This window comes from Melozone crissalis, unplaced genomic scaffold (genome assembly GCF_028551555.1).
Source record: "Melozone crissalis strain CALT ecotype California unplaced genomic scaffold, PUWL_Pcris_2 ptg000045l_1, whole genome shotgun sequence".
NCBI lineage: Eukaryota > Metazoa > Chordata > Aves > Passeriformes > Passerellidae > Melozone > Melozone crissalis.
The window spans coordinates 5,565,811-5,584,425 of NW_026535823.1; the positions used below are offsets into that span (position 1 = coordinate 5,565,811).

An 18,615-nucleotide genomic window follows, 5' to 3' on the forward strand; every position below is an offset into this window, starting at 1 on the left:
CATCCATCCCCAGACACACTGAAATCATCGCTGCCGCCTCTCCCAGAGGAAATCAAGGCTTCTCCAGCAGCGGTGGCCACGTGGCTGCGGAGTGGGCAGGCTCCGTATCCTCCTGGGCACCCCGGCTTCCCTGCAAAGCACCATCTGTTCGGCTCTGGCTGCGCCGGGCAGGGCAGTGGGAGGGGACGCTGGAGGGGAAATAAATAATAAAAAAAAAAAAAAAATTCATCATCCGAACCCTGAGGATTAATGGAGTCGGGAGGCGAACTGCGCCGAATGGAAATTCATCTTCACCCGTGCCACTGTCAGGGCTGCCGCTCTGGCCCTTGACAAATCGAGGGTCCCAGGGTGTGATAAATCCAGCAGCTGTGCTCATCCCCAGGGATGTCCCCAGCCTGCTCAAGGACATGGCAGCAGACGAGGAAGCCACCTTTCCCTGTGGGGACCAGCTCCCCGTGCCCAGAAGCTGCCACCAGACCTTCCTTGGCACCTCTGGAAGTCTGTTTGCTGCAGAGGGATGTGCCCCCCTTCAGCTCAGCCTCACCCACACCCCCACCTGCTTCCTCACCGTTTCCCCTTTTTTATCCTTTCAATATAAACTCCAATCACACATTGAATTTATTTTAATGAGACATTACTGCTTGTCCTCTTGGATCAGTAGAAGACTGCAGAGTAATGCAAAAGACACTCTAATTACTAAAGGAGTCAGTCGGTTGCTCTATAAAAACACCCAAAATATGATTAAAACCAATTGCTACCAATGCAAGAGGAAGGTGCCAGCTTCATGGCCTTGTAAGGCAGGTTTTGGCTTTACCAGGGTCTGAGTTGCACAGGCTGAAAGGAAAATCCACGGTCTGGGACTTCTGCTGATGTCAGCCAAGTCCAGCTCTCCAGTGTTAAGAGTTCTCCTGATTTTCCTGGTTCTTTTTCTTTTAGCATCCTTAGGTAAGACATCCTAGGACAGAGAAGAGCTCAGGTTGAACTTGACTCTATCTTAGAGAAAATGAGGGATGAAAAAAGTTACCAGTAGAGGTGTGGGGAATAAAATGTGTGCTTGAATTAACAGCTGTCCCAGGCCGTGGGCACAGTCACCTGGAGCTGGTGCTCCAGGAAGTGCTGGGCTCAGCTATGAACCATCTGAATTTTGTGCAGAGAAAAGGGATGGACAAAAGCCAGGAGTGAGGCAGTGCCTGGGATGTGCTGCCTGCTCCCCGGGAGGTGCAGGAGGCAGGTGAGGGTACAGATCCATTCTAGATGGTGAATGCTTTGTAAATTCTGGGTGCAGAAGCAGGCAGGGAATGCTTTCCCAGGTGGCACTTTGGGGTCCCTGCAGTGCTGCAGCAGCACTCTGGGCCCTTCCCAGGCTCAGTGTCCAGTCCTGGGTGGGAGTGAGCCTTAGCCAAGCTGTCCCAGGTGATGCCCTGCAGACCCCTCAGCTCTCAGCACCTCTGACTGGACTGCAGGCTCTGGGTGCTGCTTGCACCACTCAGGACTGCTGCTTTTGCATTGCTCTCTCTCTGTCCTTTCTCCTTTTTTTGCACTGTTGGATCCACAGCGATACTTTGTGTTCTGAGCTCAGCCCTGCCATGTGCTCTGCTGAGCCGGCGTTTCCTGCCTCCAGCTACAGCCAGCGCTCCAGGAGCGCCCAATCCCCGCACTAACCCTTCCCTTTCCCTCCCCAGCTGCCACCTGCGAGTTCCTGGACATCGTGGAGCTGCTGCTGCAGGCGGGGGCCGACCCGGGGCTGCGGGACCAGGAGGGCTGCCTGCCCGAGGAGGTGACGGACTCCAAAGCCATCACCCGGGCTCTGCAGCAGCAGCACGGCCCCGGCCAGCCCTGAGCCCCGAGGCACAGCGATGCTCTGCAAGAAACGCCCCTTGTCCCCTCCCTGCTGCCCTCCCCAGACACCTCGGGGGCTCCTGTTAAAGCACAGGGTCTGGCTGGGCTCTGCAAGCGCGTGCCCTGAGCAGGGTGGCATCAGAGCTTGGCAGGCTCTGACCTTCAGCAGTATTTGAGGGGGGAGGGAGAGGGGAGGGGGCCTGGAGGAGGCCCCAAGTGTTATTTTAATGTATCAAACACGAGTACTGTATGGGCTGTCTCACCAGAGCAGCTGGGCTGACCTGTCGGCTCCTCCCTGGGGATGCAGGGCCAGGTGAGATGCATTCTCCCGTTCAAGCTGAATTTTGGGTTGTTTGTTTTGGTTTTTTTTTCCCTGGGTCCAAATAAATCATATAAATAAAAGCACAGTGTTGGGATCAAGCCTCAATGTGTTTGTTTGGTTTTGGGGTTTTTTGTTTGCAGAGGGTGACTTGGAAGCCGTAAAAATGGGAGGCAGCTCAGTGCAGCCATAACACTTGGGAAGTTCTGCTGGAGCTCCTGTCCTGGGGAGGGAGAGCTGCAAAGACAGCAGGGTCATACAGGTGTCTGTCTGTCCCTCTGGTTCTCACACAACACATGTTGCTAATCAGCCTCTCCAAGCTGATAGCACTTTTATCCCTTTGATGAATCAAATGGCTTTAAACACCACCTCAGCAGCTCCTGTTGTGTGTCCATCCCTGGAACGGCTCCCCCAGGGCTGAGATCTGGTAAGAGCTGAGCACAGATAAACCTGCACCCACCCTGTCACCCCTCTGGGACACTTCATGATCTTCTCAGCTGGTCAAGTACTCTGAAAAGAGGAAGAATGTGGCTTGTGACCATGGCTGAGTGGGTGTGGGATGATCATGGGGTTTGGTGCTGCCTCATCAGCATCCCAGCTGGGCCCACGGAGCCACCAGGGGTGGGTTTGTGCTGTGGGAGGAGGCTGCTGCTCTGGGTGGGTGTGTGACTGAGGAGCCCATGGCTTCCCTGTGGGATATTGCCATGAGTTTGCTTTTCCCAGACAACATTCACAGCCCAGGGGGACCAGAGGAAATCTCCATGGCTGTGACAGAGAGCTGCTTGCCCATGGGGTTCTGCAGCACATCCAGCCTCAGGAACATAACTGGGAACATTTCCCTTGGCTAAGGAGTGGCTGGGCACACGTGGCTTTGGCCCCTCACAGTGTCTGTGGCTCCTGCCAACGTTTGCTGACAATGACAAAATCGCTGTGCTGGCTCCACCACACCCCACACAGCACAGGCTCCATGCTGGGCACAAAATGGCTTGGGCAGGTTATTTCCCAATAACTTCATATTAAGCAAGACCCCTCCATGGCTCCTGCTCCCCTTGGGCAGCTGCAGGCTGGCTCATCACAGCCTGGTGCTTTTCCACCCAGATGCAGATGAAGCAAGGATGCCAACCCCAATTCTGGGTCACGCTGACTTTGGTGGCACCAAGGCTGGGGACAAGCAAGGCCACCTCTCTGCAGGGCAGTAATGCACAGCCACTGCCTGGCTTGATGGACATGCTGGGCAATAAAAAATCTCTGTTAAAGCCGGGATGAAAAGCAGCAGCCACGGTGCTGGTGCTTTCAGAGAGGCACATTTGGGGCCGAGCGCTCAGCCCTGGAGATGTTTATAGCACTTTAGGTCTGTTTGTGAGGTTGGAGCCTTTCCAAAAAAAAAAGAAAGCAGGGGTGGGGGTGGGGGGCAGGAGAGAAAGACATATATTATTGTTTATAATCTGCTTTATTCAGCCAAACCTTTCCCCCAGCAGCCTTGCGGATTGCTGTTAAATCCCTCGGTGCCTTTAACTACCCATACAGAAAGTGGTTAATGTGCATTCGCCCTAAGCTTGGCATCTACTCCAGGAAATCACTTTAATTGAGAAGCATTAAATGTTAAAATGATTAAAATACAGAAAGCCAACACGCAGGTGCCCATGGAGGGGCTTGGAGCCCTCTGCCCCTCCTGCCTGGCACGGCCCTTCCCCTCACCTGTGCCCGCTGAATGCTGTGGTGGCACAGCCAGGCACTGTCACTGCTGCCAGGGGACAGGGGAGCTGTGCCACCTTGGCTGCCATGTGAGATTCCCACCCAGCAAGAACCAGGACACGATGACCAGTGCCACTTGTTCCATCCCCCGGGGATGTCAGTGCCACCACCCAGACACGAGCTGGCAATGCTGACCCCAAAGAGCCAACAGCGACAGAGCAGGCGATGCCAGTGGTGAGCACTGCCCTCCCACTGGGGAAGAAAATCCCAAAGACAGAAAATCCCAAAGACAGCAGCTGCTAAAAAGCATCCCGAGTTTATTTGCCATCGCTTTCCCTCACGGCGAGGGGTGACTGTACACATCTCATGCCAACACACTGAGGCAGGGTACAAAAGCAACGCCCTGGGCCCGAGTCCGGGGGCAATTTGGGGGGATCACTTCTCCCCCAAGACATGGAAATAAATAAGGTTTTATTCTTTAAAATTTTTTATTATTATTCTTTTCGTTGGGTTTTATTTTTTTTTTCCTTTTTTTTCCCCCAGGAAAGAAGGCTCTTACTTTCTGGAACTGTACAAAATTTACACAGCGAGGGGAGGAGGCGTTTGGCCTTGTTGAAGGGGGAAGGGAGCAGCAGGCACAGCTCTGCCCCGTCCCCCTCCCCACCAGGGCCGGAGCTTGGCACGAAGCAGCACCCAAGGCTGGGGAGGGGGAGGCACGTGGATGCAGCTGGGGCAGCTCCTGCAGCACCAAGGCACCCAGCTGGGGGGGCAGGGAAGGACAAGGACAGACCAGTGATGTGCTTTCTCGTGTGGCTTTTCTTTTTTTTTTTTTCGTTTTTTTTTTTTTTAGTATTTTTTCCCTCTGCTTCTGCAGCCTCCACAGCTCTGGAAGGAGCCTGGACTAACTGGATCCACCCCCAGCCCTCCCTGAAGGGCAGCCTGGGATCATCAGCATCACCCCAGAGACAGGGAGGGCGCAGGGACCCCATGGCCAGGGCATCCCTGTGGGGCTGGGGCAGAGCTGGGCAGAGAGTGTGGGGCTGGATCTTATCCGTGGGGCTGAATGTCTGAGGGTAGGGGCTGTGGCTGTGCTGGGGGACATGGGCATGTGAGCAAGGGCTGGTGCAGAGTGAGCCTGGCCAGGAGCAGACCCCGTGGGGCTGGTGGGATGTGCCAGAGCCGCCGGGATCCTCCCTGGCTGCCTGCACTCCCCCTTCAGTGCCCACGGCACCAGAGGAGGAGGGTGACCCACACCAGGAGCATCTCACAGCCCAATTGCCTCCCCTTCCCACCACCACGCAGGGCTTCTGCAGCTGACGAAATTCCCGTTCCCCCATATATGGGAGGAATTTTTTTGCAATGCCCTCAGAGCAAAGGTTGCCCAGCTCTCTCACCCACCCCTGCAGTGGCTGCTGTGCCGGTGCCACCCCAGGCAATCCCGGCTGGCCCTGCCTTGGCACAGCCTGGCCAGCGGGCATCCCGGGATGGAGGCGATTTGTTTTTATTCCTTCCCCTCGCGTGACCACGGTACAAAGCAGCGACGCTCCTGCGTGCCCGGGGACAAATCACGGCCGCTGGGCCAGGAGCAGGCAGGACGGCCCCTGGGCAGCGGGGCTACGGCCCCGGCAAAATAAACCCTTCTACAATACAGACTTCTCTGTCCGCGGAGGCTCCGGGCAGCGCCGAGCTGCGTTCCAACACCATATGGAAAAATAACTCTGGAGAACAGCAGCGGTGCTCGGCAGGGCTGCGGGGCTCCGCGGGGCCGGGATGGGCTCTGCCACCCCCGAGTGTTCCTCTCTCCCTCCCGCCGGCCCCGCCGCGGCCGGGTCCTCTCTTGTGCTTACACCCAAAGGCATCCGTGCATCCCCCGCCCCGGCCGCGCTGTCCCCCCTCCCTGCAGCCCTGCAGGGCCGATTCCCACGGGATGTCCCGGGCAGGAAGCTCAGCCGCCGGCGGTGCCCTCGGTGCTGCTTGCGGGCCGGGGGAGCGCGGGGGGCCGGGGCGGGGGCGAGCAGCGCTTAGAAGGGAGGGTGATCCATGTCGTCCAGCCAGGAGGCCGGGCTGGTGGGAAAGTCTGGGTACCCCACGCTGCTGCCCGTGGAGATGTCGGAGGTGGGGCCCCCCCCGGCCATGGCCCGCAGCGTGTGACTCACCCCCAGCCCGCCGTCCAGGGCGTAGTCCAGCCCGTTGAGCAAGGGCCCGTGCGCCGGCAGCGACGAGATGGACGACGGCGACTGCGGGAGGCCGTAGGGGCTCCCGTCCCGCAAGTCCTGGTACGTCTGTCCCGTGCCCTCCATGGAGAAGCCGCCGTTCAGCAACTGTCCGCCCGCCACGTCCCCCACGGAGCCGTAAACCCTGCCGCTGCTGTTGCTGTGGCCGAGCTCGGAGAGGATCTGCTCGTCTGCCGGGGACAGGAGGGAGAGCGGAGGCGGGCGGTGAGCGCCGGGGCCGGGCCCGCGTCCCCCCGGGCCCGCTCGGGCGCCGCGCTCACCGCGGAAGCTCAGCTCGCTGTCGCTGACGCCGCAGTCCTCGGCCGAGCTCTCCTTGTCCAGCTTCGCTCCCCCGCGGCTCCGCTTCACGTTCTTGTAGAACTGCCCCCAGCGATGCCGCCCCGCGTCCTTCTTGAGCCGCTTCTCCTTGGCCCGCCGGTTCTGGAACCACACCTGCGGCGGGCAATGGGCACACCGGTGGCACCGCGGCACCCGCGCCACCCTGGCGGTCCTGCATGGCAGCGCCCCTGCGATCCAGCGCCTCTGCGACCCAGCACCCGTGAAACCCAGTGCTCCATCATCCTGGCACCCCTACATCCATGCCAGCACCCCTATATCCATGCCAGCATCCCTAAATCCATGCCAGCACCCCTACATCCATCCCAGCACCCCTACATCCATGCCAGCACCCCTAAATCCCTGCATCCCAGCATCCTGGCGTACCAACATCCTGGTATGCCAGCTCCCACATCCCCACGCAACCCAGCATCTCTGAACCCTGCAAACCTGCATGCCAACCCCCCAGCTCCCACATCCCCATGCAATCCAGCATCCTAAACCCCTGCAGCCCATCTTCCAGGCGCCCCAATGCCCCTGTGACGCCCCTGCACCCCCTAAACCCAGCCCCCAGAGGCTGCATCGCCCCTCTCTCGGGGCAGGGTGAGAGGGGCACCGCGGCCTCACCTGCACGACCCTCATGTCCAGCCCCGTCTCGGAGGAGAGCTGCTCCCGCACATGGCGGGCGGGCTTGGGGGAGTTTTTGTAGGCGTTCTTCAGCGTCTCCAGCTGCTTGGCCGTGATCGTGGTCCGGGGCCGCTTCGCGCCCGCCTCGGAGTCATCTGCAAGCCAAGGAGCCGGTACCAGCCCCGAGCAGCAGCAGATCCCGGGGAAAACCTCCCCAAAAGCGGCTGCCCCGAGCCCGCAGCGCCCCTTGCCGCGGGTCACCCGGCGGGCACGGAGCCCCCGAGCGCGCCGTGCCCCTGGCAGCCCTTTCGGGGTGCCTACCGTTCTGCTTGGCCGTCTCGTAGTCCTCCTTGCAGACCAGCCGGCCGTCCTCCATCAGGTAGAACTCGTCGCCCGTGGCCAGCTGGCGGCTGCAGATGATGCAGGCGAAGCAGTGCAGGTGGTACACGAAGTCCTGCGCCTTGCGCACCACCTGGGTCGGGGGGATGCCCTGCTGGCACGCCGTGCATTTGGTCCCGAAACGCCTGCGGGGGGAACAGGGAGACCCTGAGCCCCCCGGCCAGGTGGGGTTTGGGGATGGGCAGCGGAGACAGGGCAGAGTTGAAATCAGCGATGAACCTTATTATGCGTGACACTTCACACGGCGGGGGTTTATCTTCCTCAGAGCGAGAGAGCGGCCTAATGGAGCCCAGCAAGGTTTGATTTTAATGATTCTTTTAACTAATGCTTATAGGCTGCCTGATTTTTTTTCCCCTGCAAGGACAGTACATATTTCATCCACATTAATACCAAATAAATTAATTACGCCGCCCCGCTGGCATGATGAATCCCAGATTAATGCGGAATGATGGGGCTCTTACACCATAACGATGGCCTGGCAGGGGCGTGGGGTGGGGCAGAGCTGCCAGCACGGCTGCAGGGAGTGTGCAAGGTGCGGGTGAGAGTGGGAAATGAAGCGTGGAAGGAGCACGGTGCAAGGAGGGTGTGAGCAGCGTGAAAGAAATGTGCGAGGATGGCACAGGACACGCAGGGAGTGGGGAAGGCTCATGCAGTGAATGTGAGTGTGCACGAATGGTGCAGGAAGTGTGCAAGAGGGGAATTCAGTGAATGAAGGGTGACTCGTGCCTTGAGGAGGAAGTAAAAAGTCAGCGGATGTTCCACGGGTGCTTTCGGTAACAAGCGTTGTGGGACTGAGCTGGGGCAGATCCCCACCTCCCACTGGCTCCACAGGGCTCTCTGAGGTCTCCCCAAGCAGCCCTGAGCACCCCAGAGCAGCACAGAGCATCCAGGTGACAAAGCTGTCAGAGTAAATCTGCCTGTCTGCTTTGAAGGAGCGGGAACAGGAGCGCCCCGAGCGCCCCAATCCCTTTGGCCCAGCCCGAGGCTGCGGGGACAGGCAGTGACATTTGGGAGTGCAGCCACTCCAGGCACCTCTGGCTGTCCCCCGAGGCCTGAGCAGCCCCAAAAATCACCCTCGAGCCCCATGGCTGCTCATCCCCGCTGGAAATCCAGGGCACAGCCACCACAGCTGGGACTCTGAGGCTGTCCCTGAGCCACGCAGGTGTCACCAGGGATGGGTGACAGGTATGGGCATGGGTGGTGCCAGCAGGATTTTGGGGTGCTGGAAGCAGAAGGTGAGAAGGGAAAACCTGGTTTGTCTCATTTTCTGGGCTTGTATCCTAAAGGGAGAATCCCTGGACATCTGCTGGGGACACCTCAGCTCTCCCGGAGTCAGAGGGGAGGGAAGGTGGGAGAGGAAGGGGGAGAGAGGGAGAGGGGTGGAGATGGACAAGAGAGAGGGAGGGAGGGATGAGGGAAGGATGGAATGGAGGATAAAGGGAGGGGGAGTGGGAATGGAGGGGAGGAGGGTGGGAATGGAGGGAAGCAGGAAATCAGAAGTGAGTGAGGAAAAGGATGGACAGAGGATGCTTTTCTGCTCCCAAGGCTGAGCTGGTGCCCATTCTGCAGCCCACATCCCCTGCCCATTCACCTGTAAAAGCCATTTTAACAACTGCCCCCACACCCCGGGGTGCTCCCACATCATCTGGGGACAGAGCCAAGGACCCAGAGCTGCAATCTGGGGAGAAGGAGAAAAAAAAGACAAAAAAAAAAAAAAAAAAAAACCAAAAAAAACCCGATCTGATCCTTTCCAAAGCAGCTCCTGCATTGCCAAGCACCTCCGAAGCTGGGCTGAAATCCTCCCGTGCCCTGCAGGTTCCCAGCCCGAGATCAATGCGCGGTTAAGGAAAGGTGAGGTGCGAGCGCCGCGCTGCTATTGATTGGCACCAAATAATCCAGGCAGGACCTCATCTGAGAAAGTCGCTGATCTTTCAACTCCAATTAACATTGATTACCCGCACCTTTTGGGCGACTATTGAAACGACTCGGAGATTAATAGGCTGGGAAATATCAGAAGTGAAGTGTTATTACCCGGGCTGGAGTGGCCGCTCTGACCGTCTCCGGGAAGGAGAAATCCGAGCTGCATCTTTGCTCCTGATGCCTGGGAGAGCCTGGGGATGGCAAGGCAGGCAAGTCCAGTCTAGGGACGGACCGGAATGGCTTTATGATGGTGCTATGAGGTGGCGGGGACAGCCCGTGTGGCTGGGCCGGAGCGGGAGGTGATGGCACAAGGGGTGGCTTTAGTGCCCGAGGGCCTGAAAGGCACCAGGATACAACCCCCAGCAAAAATCCTTCTCTATCCCTTGGGAAAAATCCCAAAATTCACCGGCAGCCAGGGACCGGAGCATCCTAAAGGCAAAGTCCGTTTTTAACGGGGAACGGGCTGTCCTGTGTACTAGAGCAGGGAAATGCCAGGGCTGGGGCATCGCACGGCTCAGAGGCAGCTGCCAAGGCAATCAAAGGAGGGTTTCACGCTAATGGGAGCAAAAAAATGATTAAAAAAAAAAAATAAGAGGTAAAAGGTGAAAGGGAGAGAATCAGCATCATCAGATCCCGAGGAGGCGAGGGAGGCACTCGGGAGGAAGGGAAGAGGCAGCGCTGTCGCTGTCGGAGCCTTGCGCGGGTTTCTCCTGCCCTCTAGCTCCGAGCGGGGCCATGGATCGCCCCCAGGATGTCACCCCCGAAGGGCTGAACACCGGCACGGGGCAGGGACAGGAGCAGCAGCGAGACCCGGGGCTTTGCCATGGGCACATCCCAACAACAGCATCCACCCGGCAGCGGCCGCAAAGCACCGACATCCCCTCATTGCCACAACACCACCAACAAGCCGCATGAAGATTTTTGGAGAAATTATGCTAAAATTTGGGCTCCGCGGGCAGGGAGGCGCTGCCTCGGGGGGTGCTACTCACTTGAAGAAATCCTCCTTGCAGTAGACGCTGCCGGCCCGGGAGAAGCAGCGCTCGGCCAGCTGCATGTGGCAGTCGGCGCACTTGAGGCAGGAGCTGTGCCAGTGGCGGTCCAGCACCTTGAGGATGAACTTGTCCAGGATGTGCTGGTTGCAGCCGGCGCACTGCGGGATCTCTGCCCGGAGGGGATGGAGAGAACAGCAGCGTCAGCCACCCCAAATCCCTGCCCGGCCGCAGCCCGGGGGGTTTTGGGGATGCCACCCCTCAAACCCCCGCACATCCCCTCTGGAAAGCTTTGGCAAAATCCGCCGGGACAGCCGATCCCGGCTGGATCGGACACACACACACACACGGGGTTTTTCCTTCCTCACCCCGCTTTTCAGGCCGTGTTTTCCTCTCTGCCTGCCTCTCCCCCCCTCTGGAATGGCACAACCACCAAGCAGGGACGGCGCTTATGGACCCCACTGACTCACACACAGAGAACCAGATGGATTTTGGGGGGGGGGAAATAAAAAAGAAAAAGGTTTTAAAAGAAAAAAAAAATATTAAAACAACCAACCAACCAACCAAAAAAACACCAAGCAGAAAAATTTTTAAAGAATAACATTTTTTTTAAAGGAAGAAAGATTTTAAAAAGGAAAAAATATATTAAAAAACTAAAAAAAAAAAAAAAAGAAAAAATATACAGAAAAATGAAAATTACAAAATGGGGAATTATTATTTAAAAAAGGAAAAAGGTATAGAATGAAAAAGGATTTTAAAAAAGGAAAAAAATATAAGAAATATATAAAAAGTGATGAAGATAGAAAAGGGAAAAGATTTTTTTAAAGGGACAAAAAAAAGAGATACAGAATAGGTAAAAAGTGAGGAAGATCAAAAAAGGAAAATATTTTTAAAGGAAAAGTATTTAAGAAGGAAAAAAAACCACAAGAAGGAAAAATGTTTTTAAAAAAGGAAAAGGAAGGAAAGGTTCAAAAAGGAAACAGGAAAAAGGAGAAAATTAAGCAGAAACAAAAAAAAAAAAGAAAAGCAAAAAGGAGAAACAAAAAAAAAACGTGAGGGAAGAGAGGAAAGGAATGGTACAAGGGAGGAAAAGAAAAAAAGGAAAAGGGGGGCAGGGAGAGAAAGGGGAATGGGAGAGAAAAAGAGGAAAAAGGGAAAGAAAGAGGAAGGAAAGGAAGAAAAAGAAGGGAAAAAGAAAAGAAGGGCGGGGGGAAGAGGAAGGAACGGGCAAAGGAGGAAATAAAGAGCGGGGGAAGGAGGAAAAGAGCACAGGAAAATCTCTCATTGTTCCAGCCTCGAAGAACATTATCACAAAACCCTTTGGGGTCCTGCCACGTTCCTCGTGTGAGAGCAGCCGATCCCACCCCTGCCCAGCTGGACAGGGACAATCCCTGAGCCCTCAGACCACGGCCGCTGCTTCTGCCCCATTGACCGCGCCATAAATTAAAAATAAATGTTTCTACCGCTTTAGAGGTCCCTCTTTCCCTTCTTGCCTTGGGAACCCCGGGGTGCTTCGCTGCCCTCCCTCCAGCACGGATTTCCAGGCTGGGTGTGCGGGACCCGCTTGGGAGCAGCGCGAACGCCGCTGGCACCGGCGCCAGGAAATCCTGAAATCCTTCTGGGTCGTTCCATAAACGCGTGTGCATCGCCGGGAGACACGTTTTGTGCCTAAATGATTATTTCTGTAAACGCGGGTGTGTTTGCATGCACCAGACCTACACTCTCAAAAGCCAACAAAGAGATTTTCCCTTCCTAAAAGCAGCGACGCAGCTCCGTTTCAACAAGCAAACAACCGCAGCCGCAAACAGGATATCTCCCTTCAAATCTCCAAAGAAAACTGATTTTTTTTAAGAGGAAACCGATTTTCCTTCCAATCTTGCTGTAGATGCACGGCACCCCCACGCACAGGTGCCTGTGTGTGCAATGATGCCTGTGTGCACACACGGGCTGATAATAATAAAATAATAATAATAATAATAATAATAATAATAATAATAATAATAATATAAACAATAACAAAAGGGGGAACTGCCAGGGGAACCAGGAGATGTCCCTCTAGTTGGCAGAGAGAAAATATCTCAAATTCAAGCCCTGCACCCTGCTTTGTGCTATGCCACAGAGGCAGCTGCCTTCCTGCCTCGCGTTTATCGCGCTCGTTTTGCCTGAATTATTTTACAGAACACGAATAAAGTTAATGGGTACAATCGGTACGTCGGGAACGAGGCGCTCCCAGGCTGGTTTTGCCCACCAGCATTCCCAGTTTGTGCGCACAGGGGGGGTTGGATGCTCCTCCTGGGGGGACACAACCGCGGGGTCCCCCCTCTCCATCGGGCACCATTGGGGCCACGCAGCGGCCTCGGTGCCAACCTCGCCCCAGGGCAGGGGGGAATTTGGGGGTCCCCTCTGCCCCCAAAGGGAGGGCACAGCACATGTGCATCCCGGGCGGGATTTGGCCGCATCCCACGAAAACCCGTGGGCAGATCCGCAATCCCCCCCCGCCTCCTCCCCGCGCTCCCTCCCACGCACGGACACCCGAGACACGGCCTGGCCCCCAACGCTGCCGTGATTTATCAGCGGCGGGTCCATCCCCCCATTCCCCCCTCCCCGACGGGAAAAATTAGAGAAATATCGATTGGAACGAAACAAACCGGGCCGGGGGCCGCAGTAATGCCCCAGAGCGCAAAGGGGAGCGGGGGGAGATGCACCGGGCACCGAGGGGCACGAACAGCCAGGTCCTGCTCCGGACTAACAAATCCCGGCTCTGGGGATGGGTTCTGCTCCGGACTAACAAATTCCGGTATTTGGGGATGAGTCCTGCTCCGCTCAGGGGCAGGGATGGAGCCCATGGGTGTCCGGGAATGCGGGGAAAAGCGGAGCCCAAAGGGGCCCGGGCCGCCGGTACCGGAGGCTGCACGGAGCCCAAGGGAAGCGCCAGTCCGGGATTCCTTCAAAACTCTTTCTGCGGAGAGGAAATCTCGTTCCTTCACATGTAAAAACGCTTCCAATTCATTTCTGTGCTGCGGGCAAACGACTTTCTGTGCGCGATCAATCACTGCCCCGCTCCAGCCCCTTGGCCCGAGCCTGCCGCCAGCCGGGCACTGTTCCCGCAGCCTTTGGCACAAGTTTGGGCTCCGGTGAGATTTGCAAAACAATATTCATAAATAATATTCGGAATTTTATTTTTAACGATCCCGTCTGCAAGGCGAAGCGAGGCCTCTCGAGGGGGGGGAGAGGCAGCTCGGCTCCCCAAAATCCTGCAGAAGGAGATGCTGTAGGACACGGCCGCTGCTAAAATAAACTGGTGGCTAAAGGGAGAGGAAAAACTGTGATTTAATAGCGATTAAAAATTGAAATGTCACGGATTTTCCTCTCACGCGCGGTGAAATACCGAGGTGCTGCTGGGGGCTGCTTGGGAAGGGGTTCCCTGCCCAGGGAGACTTCCCTGTGGCTCGGAGGGGGCCGTGCTCTGTGTCACTGAGGCAGGATCAGGCCCCAAATCTGTCACGACATGAAAGCAGGTGGCTGCGAGCTGGCAGCGGCCGCAGGGCTCAGCCTGGGGCAGCGGGAAAACCACAGGAGGACGATCTCCAGCAGCCCAGCCTCATCTATTTTCTTTCTGCCATATTTTTTTTTGCGCATAAATAAGTACAATATTTTTTATTATTATTATTATTGTTAATAATAATAGCATTTCTAGAGATACAAATAGCAATATTCGTAATAATAATAATAGTTATAAAATAAAAATATAATAATAATAATAATAATAATAATAATAATAATAATATTAATATCTCGTTGGATTCTTTCCTGCTAATTCTTGCTATCCATCAGTCATGGGAATGACAATGTCATGGGCAAGGGAGTTTGGTGGCCCCGGGGAAGGGCCAGATCAGGGAACCATTCTGGGGCAATGCAGCTCCACGGTGGTTTGGGCACCCCATTTTTTCTCTTAAATCAAGGGGTTTCGAGGCCACAGAAGTGACCCAGCGACCGGAACCGGCCTGGCTCGGGATACGGTGGTGGGACAGACCCTGCGTGTCCCAGTCCCTGTCCCTGCCCCGGCTCTGCGCCCCTGACCGCGATTTTCCTCCCTCTCTGCTGCGGTGGAATTGGCTGAACGGGCCCTCCTGTCCAACCCTCCCGCAGCTCGGACCGGACCGGACCAGACCGGGGGATAACGGCGGCAGCTCCCGCGGCGAGAGGCAGCACCGGAAAACGCACGGGAAACGAATTCCAGCCTCCCGGGGGGCCGGGGCCCGGAGCGGGGCCCGGAGCGGGGCCAGCACCCCCGAGCCCCCCGAGCCCCCGGCCGGGCTGTCCCGCCCCCCTCCACCGCCCCAGGCCCCTCCCCGCAACTTTCTCGGTGCCGCCGTGGGAGGGGGCCGAGCATCGCCCTGGTGGCCCCGGTGGGGTCCCCCCATTCCGGGAGCGCGGCGACGCCCCGCTCTCGGCAACGGGGAGAAATAACCATAATAATAATGATAATAAAAATCACAATAACAACAGCAGCAGCAATTCCCGCGCAGGAGCCCCCCCGGCCGCCCGCAGCCCAGGGCGCACCGGGGCACGGCCGAACCCCACGGGGATCCACGGAGGCATCCACAGTGCCCGCGGGATGCGGGGCTCGGCCCTGTGAGAACCACAGCGCTGACAGACACCCCCGTGGGTCACCCACAGCTCGGCTCCGGCATCCCCTCGGGGCGCACCGACCCCACGGGCTCCATCCGCCCTGCGCGCACCCCACGGACGCGCCACCTGTGGCTGCAGCACCCACAGGGACACGCAGGGGGTTTTTGGATGGACGCGGGTGCGGCGGCATCGCTCAGCCGGGCTCGGCATCCCGGTACCATCTCGGTACCATCCCGGTGCCATCCCGGTGCCGTCCCGGTGCCATCCCGGTGCCATCCCGGTACCATCCCGGTGCCGTCCCGGTGCCATCCCGGTACCGCGCACGCACGGCCCTGGGCCCCTTCCCACCGCCGCCTGTCGCGATAAACGATATCAGCGGGCTGTCGTGCGCTGCGCGGGGCGGGCGGGGGCCGCACATACACTCACACTCACACTCATACTCATATTCACACTCACACTCGAATTCACGCTCACACCGCACAGCCGGAGCCGCGCCGTGCCCCCCGTCGGGGCCGGGCCCGCACCGCCCGCTGCCCGCCCGCCCCGGGGCTCCACTCTCCCGCCCGCACCCTCCGCATTTTCGCGGCGGTGAACGGCGCTGCGCGCTGGGGAAAACGAAGGGAAAGTGCAGAACGGGAGCGAACGGGAGCGGAGGCACCTGTCTGCCCGCAGGGCGCTGCCCCCCGGCCCGGGGCCGCCTTTGCGGCAGGGAGCGAAGGAGGGAGAAGAGAAAAGCGTCCTTACGTTGCACCGGCACACCGAGGATCTCGGGAAGCCCCTTGACAGCCCCTTCGGCGGCGAGCGCAGAGCTTTGCATCATTTTATTGGCCCGGGGGGCGGCGGAGGGGAGAGAAGAGGGGCGGGAGAGCCGCGGGCCGGGCCGGCGGAGCCCGGCGGCGGGAGGTGCCGTGTCCCGGTGCCGTGTCCCGGTGCCGTGTCCCGGTGCCGGTGCCCGCCGGTGCCGCCCGCCTCCCATTCATTCCCCTGCGGGGAGCGCGCCTGACGTCACCGCCCGCAGGGGGGCGGGGGCAGGACGGGCCCCCCACAGCCAATCAGCGCCCGCTCCGCGCCGCCGGGGGCGGGGCCTGGAGTTGGGAGGCGGGGCTTATGCGTTGGGGCGGGGCCTGCGGGGAAGGGGCGGGGCCGGGCCGGCGGTGCCTTTGGGGACAGAGAGGGACAGAGAGGGACAGAGAGGGACGGGCCCAAGGCCGCGGGCGGGCTCCGCTCCCGGGGCTCCAGGACCCGCTCCCGCTCCATGGAAGGCGCTGGGGAGTCCCCGTTCCCGGCACAGTCCCAGCCCTGTCCCTCTGCCGCTGGGAATGGAGGCTCAGCCAAGGGGCCCTTCCCTGGCCCCGGCGGACAGCGGCGCATCCCGCGGCACCATGAGCTCCTGCCCAGCGGCTGCCACCCCGCCACGGCCAGCCCTGCTTCCACAGGGCGCTGTGACACATCCCTGGGGCCATGCTAATGGTGCCTCCCCAGGGACACCTCGGCATGGACAGAGCCGGCCCAGCCTGGCAGCCCGATGGCCGGGGTGGCACAAGCGTGCCAAAGGGCTCGGGGTGGCTGCGGCCACCGTGAGGATCCCCGTGGGGCTCTGCTGAGGGAGAGCCCTGAGACAACGCAGCCCCAGCACTGATGTGGCGGTACCTGAGGGCTGAGCAAGGAAAGTCACCGAAATGGGGCTGAAGTTACGGTGGGTGCCCCCAGCATCGCCCTTTCGTGCTCACCGTGCCACCAGCTCGGGGACAATGGTGCCAAATGTGCTGGGCCATGCCGCTCTGCTCACAGAACAAGGCGAGGCTCCCGAGGCGGCACAGGCAGCTTCTGGCAGGTGAGAGAGGATGCTCACCCAGCCCAGAGCACGGCTCAGGTGCGCCCATGCCAAGCCTTCCTTTCCACACTGTTAGCAAGAGGATTTTCCCACCTGAAAAAACCTGAAGCCCTGCCGCGTCAGGAAATGTGCGGATGGGACAAGACTGGGAAAAAAATGTTTAAAAATAAAAGTAATAAAACCTAAGAAATGTATTAAGCCTGATGGTTTCTTAGGAAAAAAAAATTGATTTTTTTTTCTATGAGCTGCTGGGGTTTGACCCCCTCAAAGCTCCATTTTTACCAACAAACCCCCTTCCCCCTCATATGGCAGCTCTGTGCACTCATACAGGAGAGAGCTCAACCCTGCAGTTCACCGAGCGCCAAATTCTGCTTCCCACCCCAGGGAGGAGGATCCCAGCCCCTCCCATCCCATCCCCTCCCGTCCCATCCCTAAATCACGCTGCGGCTCCTAAGTGCATTAGGCACCGCCAGCCCCCGGCCACCTGCGCTCCGCAGCCCCCTGGGGCAGGGCCACCGTGTCCCCAAGTCCCCAGCCCGGCTCCCGACACGCAGAAAGGCAGGTTCCTCAGACAGATTGACGGGAGAAGTTCAGCCGGACGCGCGGACAGACGGACAGACGGACAGTGCCCCACCGCCGCCCCGTCCTGCTGCTTTGCATTTCCAGCCTATTTCCCTAATTATCGCACCGCTGCCGGGAGTCACCGCGCTCTCCCAGCTCTCTTGGCACGCTCTGATTTATCTCTCAGCCGGGATAAGAGCTCCCTCCACCCCCTTCTCCTCGGGGAATTCAATTTTCATTCATTTTTCTGCTTTGCCAGATTGCTCCAGCCCCCTCTGCCCTGCTCTGGATCACTCCTGGCAGCGCTGAGCGGGCAAAGGGAGCCGCACAGCACCGAGCCCTCACCCTGGGGAAGCATCCTGCTGATGGGGGGCTGCCGCCCCCAAAAAACCACCCCAGCAGCATCTTCCCAGTGCTGGCTCACATATCTCCCAGCAGAGCCTTCATCCCTTCCTCTGCCGGCAGCACGGCTTTGTTGCCCTCCATCCTTCCTGCTGTCCATCTGTTCCTTATGTTGGTGGGGACCTTTTGGTCTCTTTAGGGATTTTTTAGGTCACTTTGGGCTTTTTGGTCTCTTTTGAGTTTGTTTTTTCCCATCTCACATGGTTGAGATGAGCATGAGGTGCTTGCCCAGCAAACCCTCTCTGTGCCACCCAAAATGCTGCAGGGTCCTGGTGGTGCCCAGAGAGGGGGGTTACATGTGGTGGGTGTGAAATGTTCCCCCTCCAGGCTTTCTCCTCCTCCCAAAACTAAGGCTCGATGGTGACCAGCCTGTAGAAGGGTGATTTTCATCAGGTTGCATTTCTGGGGCACTTCTGGGGGGCACAGATGCCCTGCTCCTTCCTTGGCATTGCCTGGAGCCCTGTGGCCCTGCAGCCAGGGGAAGAACCGAGCAGCGTGAGGCGATGATGCAAAACCCACAGAGGAGCAGGGATGCTGCTCCCACCCCTTCCCTGCTGAGATTCATGGTTAATAAAATGCAGGTAAATCCCAGAGCCTGTGACAAGGCACAGAGCCAGCCTCCCCTTGTGTGCCCCAGCCCTGGGCACAATGGAATTAGGGCTGGCTTGGACACTGTGGCACCGATGGGACATCTGTGCGTTGTCCCCTGGTGCAAAAAGGGGGTTTCTGGGCAGAATTGGGGAAATGTAAAGGAATATAAGGAAATATAAGGAAAACTGGAAACTCTAAGGTCCTGACTCATGCCTGGGGGTGTGAGTGCAGCTCTGTCTCAATCAGCAAACCCCAAAC

General features: G+C 58.1%; 2 protein-coding genes across 2 annotated transcripts in view; one reads left to right on the top strand and one right to left on the bottom strand.

Annotated features, from left to right (window-relative positions):
• Positions 1-2,232, top strand: part of ACBD6 (acyl-CoA binding domain containing 6) — an 82,787-nt gene extending 80,555 nt beyond the window's left edge. The window contains exon 8 of the mRNA XM_054286179.1: positions 1,683-2,232. Coding sequence (XP_054142154.1) covers positions 1,683-1,840 — 158 coding nt within the window. The 3' untranslated portion in view covers positions 1,841-2,232. The remainder of the gene's footprint in view (positions 1-1,682) is intronic.
• Positions 2,233-5,874: 3,642 nt separating this feature from the next.
• LHX4 (LIM homeobox 4) lies at positions 5,875-15,804 on the bottom strand. Its single transcript, XM_054286180.1, has 6 exons — positions 15,714-15,804; positions 10,338-10,509; positions 7,351-7,553; positions 7,030-7,184; positions 6,348-6,519; positions 5,875-6,257 (listed from the first exon to the last, which is right to left on the bottom strand). Exons 1-6 carry the CDS (start codon positions 15,787-15,789, stop codon positions 5,875-5,877), a joined length of 1,161 nt encoding a protein of 386 aa, XP_054142155.1. The 5' UTR covers positions 15,790-15,804.
• Positions 15,805-18,615: the final 2,811 nt, after the last annotated feature.

Bases quoted from the DNA above. Each gene is read 5' to 3' on its own strand.
- LHX4 (XM_054286180.1), bottom strand. From the start codon at position 15,789: ATGATGCAAAGCTCTGCGCTCGCCGCCGAAGGGGCTGTCAAGGGGCTT. The intron at 7,554-10,337 runs GTGAGTAGCACC...TTCCCCCCGCAG, and splicing joins TGCAAGGAGGATTTCTTCAA to GCGTTTCGGGACCAAATGCA. The intron at 6,520-7,029 runs GTGAGGCCGCGG...TGCCCGCCGCAG, and splicing joins TGGACATGAGGGTCGTGCAG to GTGTGGTTCCAGAACCGGCG.